Source organism: Panulirus ornatus, chromosome 14, assembly GCF_036320965.1.
Source record: "Panulirus ornatus isolate Po-2019 chromosome 14, ASM3632096v1, whole genome shotgun sequence".
Taxonomy (NCBI): Eukaryota; Metazoa; Arthropoda; class Malacostraca; order Decapoda; family Palinuridae; genus Panulirus; species Panulirus ornatus.
In genome coordinates, this window is record NC_092237.1 from 5,152,271 (window position 1) to 5,166,708 (window position 14,438).

The 14,438-nt window shown below is 39.7% G+C and overlaps 1 protein-coding gene across 1 annotated transcript in view; it reads left to right on the forward strand.

Annotated features, from left to right (window-relative positions):
* The window catches only part of Vps13B (vacuolar protein sorting 13B), an 85,553-nt gene that overhangs the window by 11,003 nt on the left and 60,112 nt on the right, over positions 1-14,438 (forward strand). The window contains 5 exon segments of the mRNA XM_071669425.1: positions 3,277-3,446; positions 6,952-7,152; positions 7,958-8,141; positions 9,437-9,554; positions 12,183-12,325. Coding sequence (XP_071525526.1) covers positions 3,277-3,446; positions 6,952-7,152; positions 7,958-8,141; positions 9,437-9,554; positions 12,183-12,325 — 816 coding nt within the window.

Below are 14,438 nucleotides of genomic sequence, written 5' to 3' on the forward strand. Positions count from 1 at the left end.
GATGAGTAAATGAAGTACACCTTTGTAGTGTAGTGAGTATCTGTGCAACCCACAATCATATGGAACCCATGTTTAAATCCCAGACAAGATGGCTGGCTTATAGTCAACCAAGCTGTTCATACCCTTCCCTTTAGGGTTGGTTTGTCATTGGTAAGCTGAGGCATGTATACATGTACCTGACTTAACCTGTCTTAACCTTCCTGCCTGGGAGTTCCTAAAATGTTTAATGGAGCTCCTCTATCTCTGGAAGCTAGCCATATTCAGTGAGTGGGAACACAGGTCAGGTAGTGTGGTGTCTGTTTTTGTGGGATGAGTGCAGAACAGTTGAAGAGTAGGTTTTCTCTTATTTTAGTATGGAGGCTGCATCCTGGGCTTGAGGGGTCCTGTGATAATTTGAATCGGTGTTTGTAATGCTGGAGAGATGAGTGGTGTCCGGAATGTAGATGAGAAAATTTAATAAATGAATGTATTGGGGTTTAGTTTCAGTTGTTTATATGTCTGATGGATTCAAATTTAAGAGTGGAAATCACAGTGTGAATATGTTTTGTTTGTGTTGTGTTTATTTGGGGAGGGGAGGGAATTTGTGAGGATAGGTTGCTGAGGTGTAAGGCAAGGATGAATATTCTATTTCTGCTTGGAGTTTGGTTATGATGTAGTTTGGATGGGAGGGGTCTAGTAATGTTGCAGAGAAGTACATGTTGAACATTTTGAGGTGGGATTGCACTGAAATTGTGTTTTGTTGTGCAAGTGTTGAATGCTTGTAATTGCTCAGGTCTTTTTTCTGTGATTTGTAATTTTGTTGTATGTACGTTTGAAAGCGTGATGCAGGTGAGGCCTAGTTGAGGTTGGGGTGAATTAATATAGAAAGGTAAATGAAAGAGAAAAAGAAGAGACAAGGGAAAATTATTATGAATCTAGGGGAAGTGAAAAACCTGTCTTTACAAATGTACCAGGTCGTAATTTTTGGGAACGTTGTGAGAGGGTAGTGTTTCAAAGCTTTGAGGTGTAGAGAAAGAAGCAGCCTTCAAAGTGGCCCTCCCTTAAGTTACCAGCAGCCACATAGTACTTATGTGATGCAGCAGCTTGTTGAGTATTGTGTGGTGTAGCTAGTGGTGGGGGCACCCAAGCATCTAGCTCTCTTGAGCAAAAATCATAGTAATACCTATTGGAGAGAGAAAGTGGACCAACATTGCAGCATAGGGCAAGCAGGTTTTGAAGGTAGCCTGGGAGAGTTTATGAGTCTGACTGCTTTCGACTCAACTCTATCAAGATGTGAAAGCAATTCTCCATACAAGGACAGAACAGTCCTTTGTATAAATGGAGCAACTATCTGTAGGAAAAGAAATTTCACTGTGTAAAGAGGACTCCCATTTTCTTAAGAGGCTGACTTAGCTATTTCCATAATGTAAGGTTTCCAAAATAGAGTGAATGTTGCAGTTATACCAAGTATGTTCTTTGAGTGAAGAGGTGGAATAACAAAACTGTCAAATGAGAGAGGAAAGTTGTAAGTTGTGGGGAATTTTGGTGGGGATATGGATGGAAACTGGGTCTTGGAGGCATTAAACTCAACCAGTTTTTGTCAACCCCTCTGAGATATCTTGTCCATGTCTGAGTGTATTGAGAAAGTTTTGCCAAGATGAGATGACGATCGAGTGAGGAAAGAAAGAACAGAATTGAAGATGCGGAGGAATGCAGGGTTGAGTTGTAAGCATGTGAATGTACTTGGTAATTTGTGGAAGGAAGGAAATCTGAAATAGAAAGGAGAAAATGTGAAGGAGACAGGCTTGAGCATTTTGAGGGACACTGCTGTTGATGGGGGAAAGGTGGAAAGGTTGATCCATCAACAACCACAGAGATAGATCAGCCAGAAAGAAAGCTAGATGTGAGCACACAAAGTAAAAGTGGGAAGCCAGAAGAGGGGAGCTTAATCGTGAGACCCCAGTGCCAAACCCTGTCAGAAGCTTCAAATCTCTCAGGGATGATGACTGGACATTATCAGTATTGGAAAGAATATCACCTGTGGATTTTGCTTTATCGAAACATTACTGGTGATCTAAGAGAAGATTGTGAGATTTGAGATGTCTGAGGATATTGGAGATGAGGAGGGATTCAAAGACTTTGGGAATGATAGATGTCCAAGTAACCGGGTAGTAGTTAGAGGGGTAAGAACGGTCACCCTTCTTGGGGATGGGATGTACTAACGCATGCTTTCAAGGAGAAGGAAAAGGTTTAGTTTTTAAACAGAAATAGAACAGATGAGTCTTTCTGTATATCTGACACCCATTACTTTTGGGAACTCCCTCATGGGGATGGCCATGCCAAAAGAGTCTCCATAACTGTTGAACTCCATGTCACTTCTTAGCCTTTAGTGCCTTACCCTTAACAAGCCACTGGCAGAGGGTGACTCTAGTGCATTTTCAGAGGTTCCTACCTAATAATGTTCCTGCTGACTACTATTTCCTAATGTGTCCACCTAATGCTGTTCCTGCTGACTACTAGTTCCTAATGTGTCCACCTAATATTCCTGCCTAATATTGCAACTTATTACCTGTATCTGATGCTCCCAGCTAATGCGCCCACCTACTGCTTCTAACTAATGTTTCTAACTAAAGCTCCTGTCTCATATTCCTACCTGCTACTTCTATTTATTGCTCTTACCATCCACCCTCTTGTGTAAATTTTGATTCATTGCCCATGTCTTGCCTCCCAGCAGGACCACTGTACCACCAAACATACTCATCTTTACCCTTACAGACAGTGACCCATCTGTCCACATGCATTGCTTAATGTACCCAGAACCTATTCCCCTCATACACCCTCTGGCTTACTTTGGCTAACATGATTCCATCCGCTGTTGTATCCACTCCCGGGTATCTAAAATGCTCCACTTACTGAAAAAATAAGGTAATGAATGTGAGGTGGGTTGACTATTAAGATACATCTTGAGTGAAAAGTCACCTAAGGCAAACTTGTTTCACTGTCACTGGATGGAAAGGAGTACAGTCTCATTGAAGAAGTTTTTACTCAAGAGTTCAAGATGATAGGTTGGTAAAATTACCTTAACTAATGTGAGAGTGAGATGTAATATAAGAGTATGGTCACAGTGGTGGAAGATAGAATATGAAAGGTAATTGGAACTATGGTGATTAGATGGTGCTGGAGAAAAATTTTAAAGGATATTTGGAGAGCAAACCCAACATCAGATGATACCATAGGAGTTAGTTAAGATAATTATCTTAGGCTATGGTTCTTGTTAATTTTCCATTTTGTTTACAGATATTTATGCAGAAGAAGGATCCTGGTCATCATGGGCTTGGTCCCTGGGATCAGCTCTCCTTCCAGTTTACTGGGGAGATGAAGAAAATGCAACCTCTGCTCATAGGCACAGGCTTAACAAGACATTACATATGGGCCTCTATGTTGAAACTGCTACTTGGACTTTCAAGGCATGTGATTCTATGCATTGGATATATATATATATATTATTATTATTATTATTTTATTTATTTATTTATTTATTTTGCTTTGTCGCTGTCTCCCGCGTTAGCGAGGTAGCACAAGGAAACAGACGAAAAAATGGCCCAACCCGCCCACATACACATGTATATACATACACGTCCACACACGCAAATATACATACCTATACATCTCAATGTACACATATATATACACACACAAACATATACATATATACACATGTACATAATTCACATTGTCTGCCTTTATTCATTCCCATCGCCACCTCGCCACACATGGAATAACATCCCCCTCCCCCCTCATGTGTGTGAGGTAGCGCTAGGAAAAGACAACAAAGGCCCCATTCGTTTACACTCAGTCTCTAGCTGTCATGCAATAATGCCCGAACCACAGCTCCCTTTCCACATCCAGTTCCCACAGAACTTTCCATGGTTTACCCCAGACGCTTCACATGCCCTGATTTAATCCATTGATAGCACGTCGACCCCGGTATACCACATCGATCCAGTTCACTCTATTCCTTGCCCGCCTTTCACCCTCCTGCATGTTCAGGCCCCGATCACCCAAAATCTTTTTCACTCCATCCTTCCATATATGTATATTTATAATTTGCAACTTTGTTTTAATTTGCACTTAAGGCATGCAAAAAGAACCTGAATTTTATCTTAGAATTAATCTGCCATCTAGTGCTTAACAGAACCCAAGACTACCTTAGTCAAAAGCAGCAGTCATTTAACCATTTTCTGCCACACTTCCAGCTAATGTGACAGACATTTTGGTGTTCCATTTAGTCTATTGGCTCACAAAACAAAGTTGAAATCATAATAAGATATTACCTTTTCCCTTGCTAGTGGGAAAAAGGTATTATCTGAGGCCGACTGTGGTAAGAAGCCTGTTGCGTTAAGACTTTTTCCAGGACTTAATTGTTTCCAACATCATTGATGATTTATCCCTGGGGACAAGGGAGAAAGAATACTTCCCATGTATTCCCTGCATGCCTAGGAGATTACTGAGAGGGATGGGTGCGGGGGTCTGCAAATCCTCCCCTCATATTTTACTTTTCCAAAAGAAGGAATAGAGATGCGGTCCAAGTGAAGATGTTTCCCTCTGATGCTTGGTCATTTGTTTTTGAAGCTACCTTGCTAGTACAGGAAATGGCGAATATGGATGAAAAAACAATCATTGTTGTCTGTTGTTTCATATTCAACTAACACTCCTCACACCTCATATTTTCCTCAAACATTTCATTTTTAACACATCCACCATCCACTGAAGCCTTTACATTTTTGTCTGAAACCCATGCTCACATCCATATGGCCCTGATGAGAGTACTATACCATCAAGCATTCTCATCTTTGCCCTTAGACAGTGAATTATCTTTCCATGCTTTCTTCATTGTGCCCAGTAATGTACCCCCAATCAACTGCCCTGTGGCTTACTTCATCTCCCACGGTTCCATTTGCTGCCATATTTTCTCCCAGATATGTAGAACACTTCACTTCCTCCATGTTCTCTCCATTCAAACTCGCACTTCAGCCAAACTGTCTCCCTCCACTGCAAAACTTTACTTTTATTCACATGACCTTTCAACTTTCTCCTCTCACACACTTTTCAAATGCAGAAATCAGCTTCTGCAATTTTTCACTCTAACCTACCAGTGGAGCCATGTCATCAACAAACAGCAGCTGATTGACCTTTCAGACCCCTCAAAAAGACACAAAAACAACCGGCTGAAGAGCCTCATATTTTCCTCCCATAACATGCCATCCATAAACAAGTTCAATAGTAGTGGTGACATCACACACCCCTGCCACAGACCCCCTATCAGCTAGAACAACTCATCCTCCTCTTTTGATGAAAATTCCACTCTGTTTCTAGTATATTTCTTCTCACACCATATATTTGTTACACCTTCCGCAAAGCAAATCTCTCACCTATCAAATGCTTTCTCCAGATCCATAAATGTCATATACAAATCCCTTTGTTTCTTTATGTATTTCTTACATGAATTCTTCAAAGGAAACACCTGATCCACATATTCTCTACTACCCCTGAAGTCACATTGTTCCTCCCCAGACTGATGCCATATGCATGCCATCACCTTCTCAGTCACCACTTTCCTATACAACTTACCTAGGACACTCAGCGAACTTATAAGTCCTTAATTCAAAGATTTACTTTTCCCCCTACCCTTTATGTAATGGCAATATACATGCATTCTTCAGATTCTCAGGTACAACTTAGGATGTACAGTTACTGAAAATCTTGATTGACCAATCACCAACACTGTCATCTGCCATCTTGAGTTCAGCTGCAATCCCTTCAACTCCAGTCACTTTACCACACTTCATTTTACACACGGCTTTCACCACCACCTTTCTTTTCACCAAACCATTTGACAAGACACTCTTGCTTTACGTACTGCCTTGTCCTACCCCCTCACATCTGCCATTCTACCAAATGACGTATTCAACAGTCCATCAGATTATTCTCAATATCTCTTTTTTGCCTGTTAACACTTACCCCTGTGCTCCTGTTACATATGTGCCTTTGTTAACTTGTTCTCATCAGATTATTCTCCTCATTCCAAAACATTTTCTTAGTCTCCCTGAAGTTTGCTGATGCTTTCTCACTATTTCTCTTATTTATGCTTTTTTAAAATATTTCTTCACATTGCAAAACCTTCTTGTTAATTTTTTTTTTTATTTTTTTTTACTTTATTCAACTCCTATACTTAAAAATTCTCCACTGCTACTGTTGTTATTTTTTTACTTTTTTGCTGACTAACACCTAGGGTTCACAGACATAAATCAACGTTGAGACAAGTACTTCATGCAAGCAAGGTTCACAATCATAAATCAATGTTGAGACAAGTACTTAATGGAAGCGTCTTGCACACTGTAGAATTAAGTTTTTGTCTTTCCCTAGAGCTTTCACTGCACCATCAGTTTTAGTTCTTTGAATCATATTACTTTCAGTTTAAGCTTTTCCAATGGCATTCTTACAGAACTTAATCCCCAAACATTTCATTTCATTCACAGCTCCCAATACTTCACCATGCAAGCTGATCTTAACAGTCTACACTACCTCCCTTTCAAGATTTACAATCATACATTTATTCAGTCTCTTTCATCATTCTCATACTGCATATATGACTAACTAGCCAACCATTCAAACTCTTCGTTTGCATACAACATCTGTCGCAACTTATATTTTGTTTCTGTATGGTTAATTATCACACTACAATCATCCCACCTCATCTGTTTTTGATAGATTATCTGTTATGTATCATTTCTCTTCAAATGATATGTTTATAGCTGGTTAGCTCTAAAGTCTGGGTTGGGCACATCTTTTGTAGTGGATGCTTTTTTACTTGATTGACAACAGTAATATTCAAATAAGTAACTTTATGTGTGTGACATTATGAATTCTCTTGTAATGACAGCTAAATGTTTTAATCATTCAGACTTATAGTTAACAGAATCTGTGCAAGATAGTGGATATTTTGGACCAACAAAGATGCGATTTACTCCATTCATGCGAGTGGAACATCAAGGAAGTTTCATGACTGTTGTAGTTCGAGGTCTAGAAGCAGTCAATGTCCAGCTTGGCATATCCTCACTTACTGTTGATCCAGTTGGAATTTGCATATGTGGTATAGCAGATATACAAGAGGTGAGTGACTCATTTTATCTTTGTTTTGAATTCACATTGGAATATTTGTGTATTTCTGATTTGACCCATGCTCATGAGCTAGTATTTTAGAATTCATTGAAAACATATAAGTGGTTCCTAGGCTTTGGTTAACACTTCAATCATGAATTACGACTCAAGTTGTATGTAGTACACAATATTTCTTCTCAACATAAACTACAGCTATAATCCACAACTGCCAAAAATTTGTACTTGTGCAGTTTGCCAGCCCTCACCCAGTGAGGAAATGATGCCAGGTTGGCTGGAGCTTCATAGATATATCTTTTTCATACTCTTTTCTCTATGCTTTCACCATTTTTCAAATACTGGGCCCCTTGTGGGGCTAAAGATTGTGGCACAGAGAACCCATATTTTTTTTTTCAAAATTTTTCTCATGAGTCCACAACTTTTCTGCACCATCCCCATATGAATATCAAAAAGTCTGTAAAAACAATCCCTCCTATTGTAGGTATACCTCTGTCAAATTCCAAAGGCCTGCTGGAGTACATTGTACAGTTTTTCTTTTTTTTTTTTTTACAGAATGGGAAATAGAATTTATACAATCAGGTGGTGCTTAACTCTACTCCCTAAGATTTACCAGCAAATAAATGACATCAAAGAGAAAAGGGTGTGCATGATAACCTTCACTCTAAATAACACTTGAGAACTCATTGATTGTAAAATTTCTTAATGTATAGCATTATGTTACCATTACTTCTGTTTTACTTTCCAGCCATTTCTGATTCTTCAGCTGACCTTGCAGTTATGCTTTTTTCTTCTACCTCAGGGTAATGTTACAGCTGGCCAAGAGCATACTGTTGCAGCTAGAGGAGCAATGTCATTCTTAAGCTCTGGACAGGATGGTCAGGACTACCTCTCCCAGTCCTTATTTGATCCTCAGGCTTTAATGGAGGCCCAGGAGCTGTGGGACTACTCTTACTCCTGGGATAAACATATCAAAGATTCTACAGGTTTGTGAAACACTGTTTCTAATGTACCAATGCCCTGTCAATATCCTTAAACACTTATGTTGGGACAGTCCTTATATCTAGTGTACTTTCTGAGAGCAGGTCATTCTCAAATATCTCCATAAGTTTGTTATTATGATTTAGTAGAACATAACTCCCTAAAAAAGGAAATATCACTTGACTTGATGAAATGTTGTTTTTGTGCTTTGTACTTCCTTAAAAGAGTATTTTGAAGGACTGATGAATGTGGGAGAAGGGGAGGAAGCATTAGTTACATGCCTGGGTATGGAGGAGGGAAGGAAGAGGATACAAGTGCAGGGACTTATATCAAAGAGAGAGGTAAGAAGGGCAGTAATGAGGCTGAAGGTAGGAAGGGCACCTTGAGTGAGTGGGATTACTGCTGAACTCTGAAGTATGGAGAAAGTGTGGTAGAGTGGATGCATCTTATATGTAATTTGGCATGGAAAGAAGGTTGTGCCTGAGGATTGGGTGAAAGCTATTACTGTTAATTTATTCAAAGGAAAATGTGTGAAGGATGTATGTAGCAATTGTAGGGGAATAAGGCCATTAAGTATACCAGGAAAAGTGTATACAAGAATATTAATTGACAGATTGATGGAAGTGACTGAATGCAGAGTAAGTGAAGAGCAAGGGGGTTTTATGAAAGGTAGAGGATGTGTGGATCAGATTATTTTGTCATAAAGATGACTGTAGAAAAGTATTTGGCAAAAGATAAAAAGTTGTATGCACAATTTATGGATCTGGAAAAAGCATATGACAGAATTCCCGAGGGAATGGGCATCAGAGATATGGAGAGATAGATAGATAGTACTTCCTTAAACTTATTCTGCTCTGCTGTCGGGTGTATGAGGTACTTCACGACTACTGTCAAGCATATGTGGTGAGATGTATGGTCTTGATCTAACATTATTTCATTTAGTCTTACCTTGTTTCGTTTATTTCCCATTTGAATTTTCATCATATTTCTATGATATATCGTCTAAAAGGAAACACAGTTGGAAGTTAGATTATGTTTATATGTCTTTGGCTTTCTTTTTCAAGGATGTGTGTGTCATATCAGTAATACATTTTCTTAATCTTAGAGAAGTTCAGAATTTAATAAAACTTCTTCTATTGAGTTTTGCAGTGTTCTTTGGATATTACTTTTAGTCTTGATATAGATTTTGGCCATTTTATCCTTGGACGTTTCTATCCTCCCTTGATTTTTGTAATTTTTTTTCCAGATTTGGTATCAATAACTATCATAGTTATTATGAAATACTGACATTTCTTTGCAGAAGCCATTTTATTAGCAAGAACTGGGGCAGTGGCAATGGATTACTTTTACTTCATGGAACTTCCAGCAGATGTGAGCAGTGAGAAGCTTTCTGAAATTAGCACAGATTTAGAATATTGGTAAGGGTCAACCACTCAGTCCATTGTTCCTTTTTTTATGGAGATATTGTAAAATCTGCCTGTTGATGTAAATCAGATAAACTAGATTTCGTCTAACCAACCTCCAGCTGTTTCTAAACATCATGGTGATACAGTATCTTTGAAAGAATGGACATTGGAGACCGACCAGCTCACTTGAAAATGTTTGTAATGGAATAATTCATTGATTTGGTTGGTTTGCAAGAGAAGCAATATTATCTTCCACTTTGAAATCCTATCTTAGTTTTGTCTGTATTTTTCTATTTGTGTATCAATTCAAAGCACATAATTCAGTTTTTTATTTCATTGTCATGCTCCACCATGGCTTTACTTAACCTAATTACTTCTATTTCTGTCTGGCATTTCTTCTGTCCTTAGCACAGACTTCCAACTTCTGTGTGTGTGGACGTGTATGCATGCATATACATGTGTATGTGGGTGGGTTGGGCCATTCTTTCGTCTGTTTCCTTGTGCTACCTTGCTAACGCGGGAGACAGCGACAAAGTATAATAAATAAAGATAAAAAATATGTATATGTATGTAAATGTGCGGAATGCGTGCATAGTGCCATTGTACAAAGGCAAAGGGGATAAGAGTGAGTGCTCAAATTATAGAGGTATAAGTTTGTTGAGTATTCCTGGTAAATTATATGGGAGGGTATTGATTGAGAGGGTGAAGGCATGTACAGAGCATCAGATTGGGGAAGAGCAGTGCGGTTTCAGAAGTGGTAGAGGATGTGTGGATCAGGTGTTTGCTTTGAAGAATGTATGTGAGAAATACTTAGAAAAGCAAATGGATTTGTATGTAGCATTTATGGATCTGGAGAAGGCATATGATAGAGTTGATAGAGATGCTCTGTGGAAGGTATTAAGAATATATGGTGTGGGAGGCAAGTTGTTAGAAGCAGTGAAAAGTTTTTATCGAGGATGTAAGGCATGTGTACGTGTAGGAAGAGAGGAAAGTGATTGGTTCTCAGTGAATGTAGGTTTGCGGCAGGGGTGTGTGATGTCTCCATGGTTGTTTAATTTGTTTATGGATGGGGTTGTAAGGGAGGTAAATGCAAGAGTCCTGGAAAGAGGGGCAAGTATGAAGTCTGTTGGGGATGAGAGAGCTTGGGAAGTGAGTCAGTTGTTGTTCGCTGATGATACAGCGCTGGTGGCTGATTCATGTGAGAAACTGCAGAAGCTGGTGACTGAGTTTGGTAAAGTGTGTGGAAGAAGAAAGTTGAGAGTAAATGTGAATAAGAGCAAGGTTATTAGGTACAGTAGGGGTGAGGGTCAAGTCAATTGGGAGGTGAGTTTGAATGGAGAAAAACTGGAGGAAGTGAAGTGTTTTAGATATCTGGGAGTGGATCTGTCAGCGGATGGAACCATGGAAGCGGAAGTGGATCATAGGGTGGGGGAGGGGGCGAAAATTTTGGGAGCCTTGAAAAATGTGTGGAAGTCGAGAACATTATCTCGGAAAGCAAAAATGGGTATGTTTGAGGGAATAGTGGTTCCAACAATGTTGTATGGTTGCGAGGCGTGGGCTATGGATAGAGATGTGCGCAGGAGGATGGATGTGCTGGAAATGAGATGTTTGAGGACAATGTGTGGTGTGAGGTGGTTTGATCGAGTAAGTAACGTAAGGGTGAGAGAGATGTGTGGAAATAAAAAGAGCGTGGTTGAGAGAGCAGAAGAGGGTGTTTTGAAATGGTTTGGGCACATGGAGAGAATGAGTGAGGAGAGATTGACCAAGAGGATATATGTGTCGGAGGTGGAGGGAACGAGGAGAAGAGGGAGACCAAATTGGAGGTGGAAAGATGGAGTGAAAAAGATTTTGTGTGATCGGGGCCTGAACATGCAGGAGGGTGAAAGGAGGGCAAGAAATAGAGTGAATTGGAGTCATGTGGTATACAGGGGTTGACGTGCTGTCAGTGGATTGAAGCAAGGCATGTGAAGCGTCTGGGGTAAACCATGGAAAGCTGTGTAGGTATGTATATTTGCGTGTGTGGACGTGTGTATGTACATGTGTATGGGGGGGGGGGGTTGGGCCATTTCTTTCGTCTGTTTCCTTGCGCTACCTCGCAAACGCGGGAGACAGCGACAAAGTATAAAAAAAAAAAAAAAAAAAAAAAATGTAAATGTGCATGTATGGGTGTTTTTGTATATATATAAATATATATATCCCTGGGGATCGGGGAGAAAGATTACTTCCCACGTATTCCCTGCGTGTCGTAGAAGGCGACTAAAAGGGGAGGGAGCGGGTGGCTGGAAATCCTCCCCTCTCGTTTTTTTTTTATTTTCCAAACGAAGGAACAGAGAAGGGGGTCAGGTGAGGATATTCCCTCTAAGGCCCAGTTCTCCGTTCTTAACGCTACCTTGCTGACGCGGGGAATGGCAAATAGTATTAAAAGAAAAAAAAAATATAAATATATATATGTATGTGTATATGAGTGGATGGGCCATTCTTCGTCTGTTTCCTGCTGTTACCTTGCTGATGCGGGAAACGGCGATCAAGTATGATAAAAGAAACATAAAAGTTTATTTTGTTCTTTATGCTTTGATTTTGACAAATAAACCTCCTGTATGTCTAAGTGGTGACATTAATACTGTCTTTTTTTTTTTCCAGCAATATGGGTGAACGAGCAATGTGCCGCATTGCATTTGGGGCATCAGAAGTAAACTTATCATCTGGATTCCACCACAGACTGGAAGCAATTTTACATGCTTTTAACCAACATGATTATCCTCCATACTCAATGCCACCCAACTGTGAGTTTTTACTATACCATTTGTCAAATTGTCTTGAAATGTCATCTGGCAGAATAATTGGAGTAATGGAAGTTGTACATGATGGATGTTAGGTCATTACTGATGCTACTTCACTGAGTCTGAGATGCAGCCCTTTATGAACAAAGAAAAGAGAAATGAAGATTACTAAAAGTTGATTAGAATAGATTTAATTTTACATGTAAATACTTTTTTTTTTCTTTTTTTTTTTGCTTTGTCGCTGTCTCCCGCGTTTGCGAGGTAGCGCAAGGAAACAGACGAAAGAAATGGCCCAACCCACCCCCATACACATGTATATACATACGTCCACACACGCAAATATACATACCTACACAGCCTTCCATGGTTTACCCCAGACGCTTCACATGCCTTGATTCAATCCACTGACAGCACGTCAACCCCGGTATACCACATCGCTCCAATTCACTCTATTCCTTGCCCTCCTTTCACCCTCCTGCATGTTCAGGCCCCTATCACACAAAATCTTTTTCACTCCATCTTTCCACCTCCAATTTGGTCTCCCTCTTCTCCTCGTTCCCTCCACCTCCGACACGTATATCCTCTTGGTCAATCTTTCCTCACTCATTCTCTCCATGTGACCAAACCATTTCAAAACACCCTCTTCTGCTCTCTCAACCACGCTCTTTTTATTTCCACACATCTCTCTTACCCTTACGTTACTTACTCGATCAAACCACCTCACACCACACATTGTCCTCAAACATCTCATTTCCAGCACATCCATCCTCCTGCGCACAACTCTATCCATAGTCCATGCCTCACAACCATACAACATTGTTGGAACCACTATTCCTTCAAACATACCCATTTTTGCTTTCCGAGATAATGTTCTCGACTTCCACACATTTTTCAAGGCTCCCAGAATTTTCGCCCCCTCCCCCACCCTATGATCCACTTCCGCTTCCATGGTTCCATCCGCTGCCAGATCCACTCCCAGATATCTAAAACACTTCACTTCCTCCAGTTTTTCTCCATTCAAACTCACCTCCCAATTGACTTGACCCTCAACCCTACTGTACCTAATAACCTTGCTCTTATTCACATTTACTCTTAACTTTCTTCTTTCACACACTTTACCAAACTCAGTCACCAGCTTCTGCAGTTTCTCACATGAATCAACCACCAGCGCTGTATCATCAGCGAACAACAACTGACTCACTTCCCAAGCTCTCTCATCCCCAACAGACTTCATACTTGCCCGTCTTTCCAAAACTCTTGCATTCACCTCCCTAACACCCCCATCCATAAACAAATTAAACAACCATGGAGACATCACACACCCCTGCCGCAAACCTACATTCACTGAGAACCAATCACTTTCCTCTCTTCCTACACGTACACATGCCTTACATCCTCGATAAAAACTTATAAAATACTTATTCAATGTCATTCTGTAGGAGATAGAACATATTGTTTGTGCTTAGTATCTTCTTTTCACTTTTCTATTTATTTTTTCTCTTCGTGACCCTTTCTGTTGACCTGATTCTTATAAGTCAGTGTAAAAGCCCATGGCATTGATAATATTGAGGGTGTAGTGAAGATTTATTTGTTGGGGGTGAAGTGAAGATATGTCTATTGAAGGTAAAGTGAGAATGTGCTTGTCTAGGATGAAGTGAATTTAGATTTATACATAAAGATGCATTTGTTAAGGGTGAAATTAAGATATGTTTGTAAAAGATAAAGTGAATTTATGATTATTGAGGATGTAATGAAGATGTTTGTCAAGGGTAAAGTGAAGATACATTTGATGCATTTTCTCAGTGTTGGTATTTCTAGTCTCTGTATTAACTTTATTTAGATCAGATTCTTAAACTTACGTCTGTTGTAGAGAAAGCCTTAGAAAAGAGATTAGTATGATGAAAGTAATACCTGAATTAGAGTATATGGTGATAAGTGAATGATGTGAAATAGAGCACGGGTACTGTAGTTTTCCTGAAATCGATTCATGATACAGAGTCAAATGCTGTCCGAGTAGATTGAAGAAACAACATAATGTTGGTATTTCCTTTTTTTGTTCAGTCACTAGTTATTTATACCATGTTGTTGCTTACTTTCTGAAGAGGGATGGGTAGCC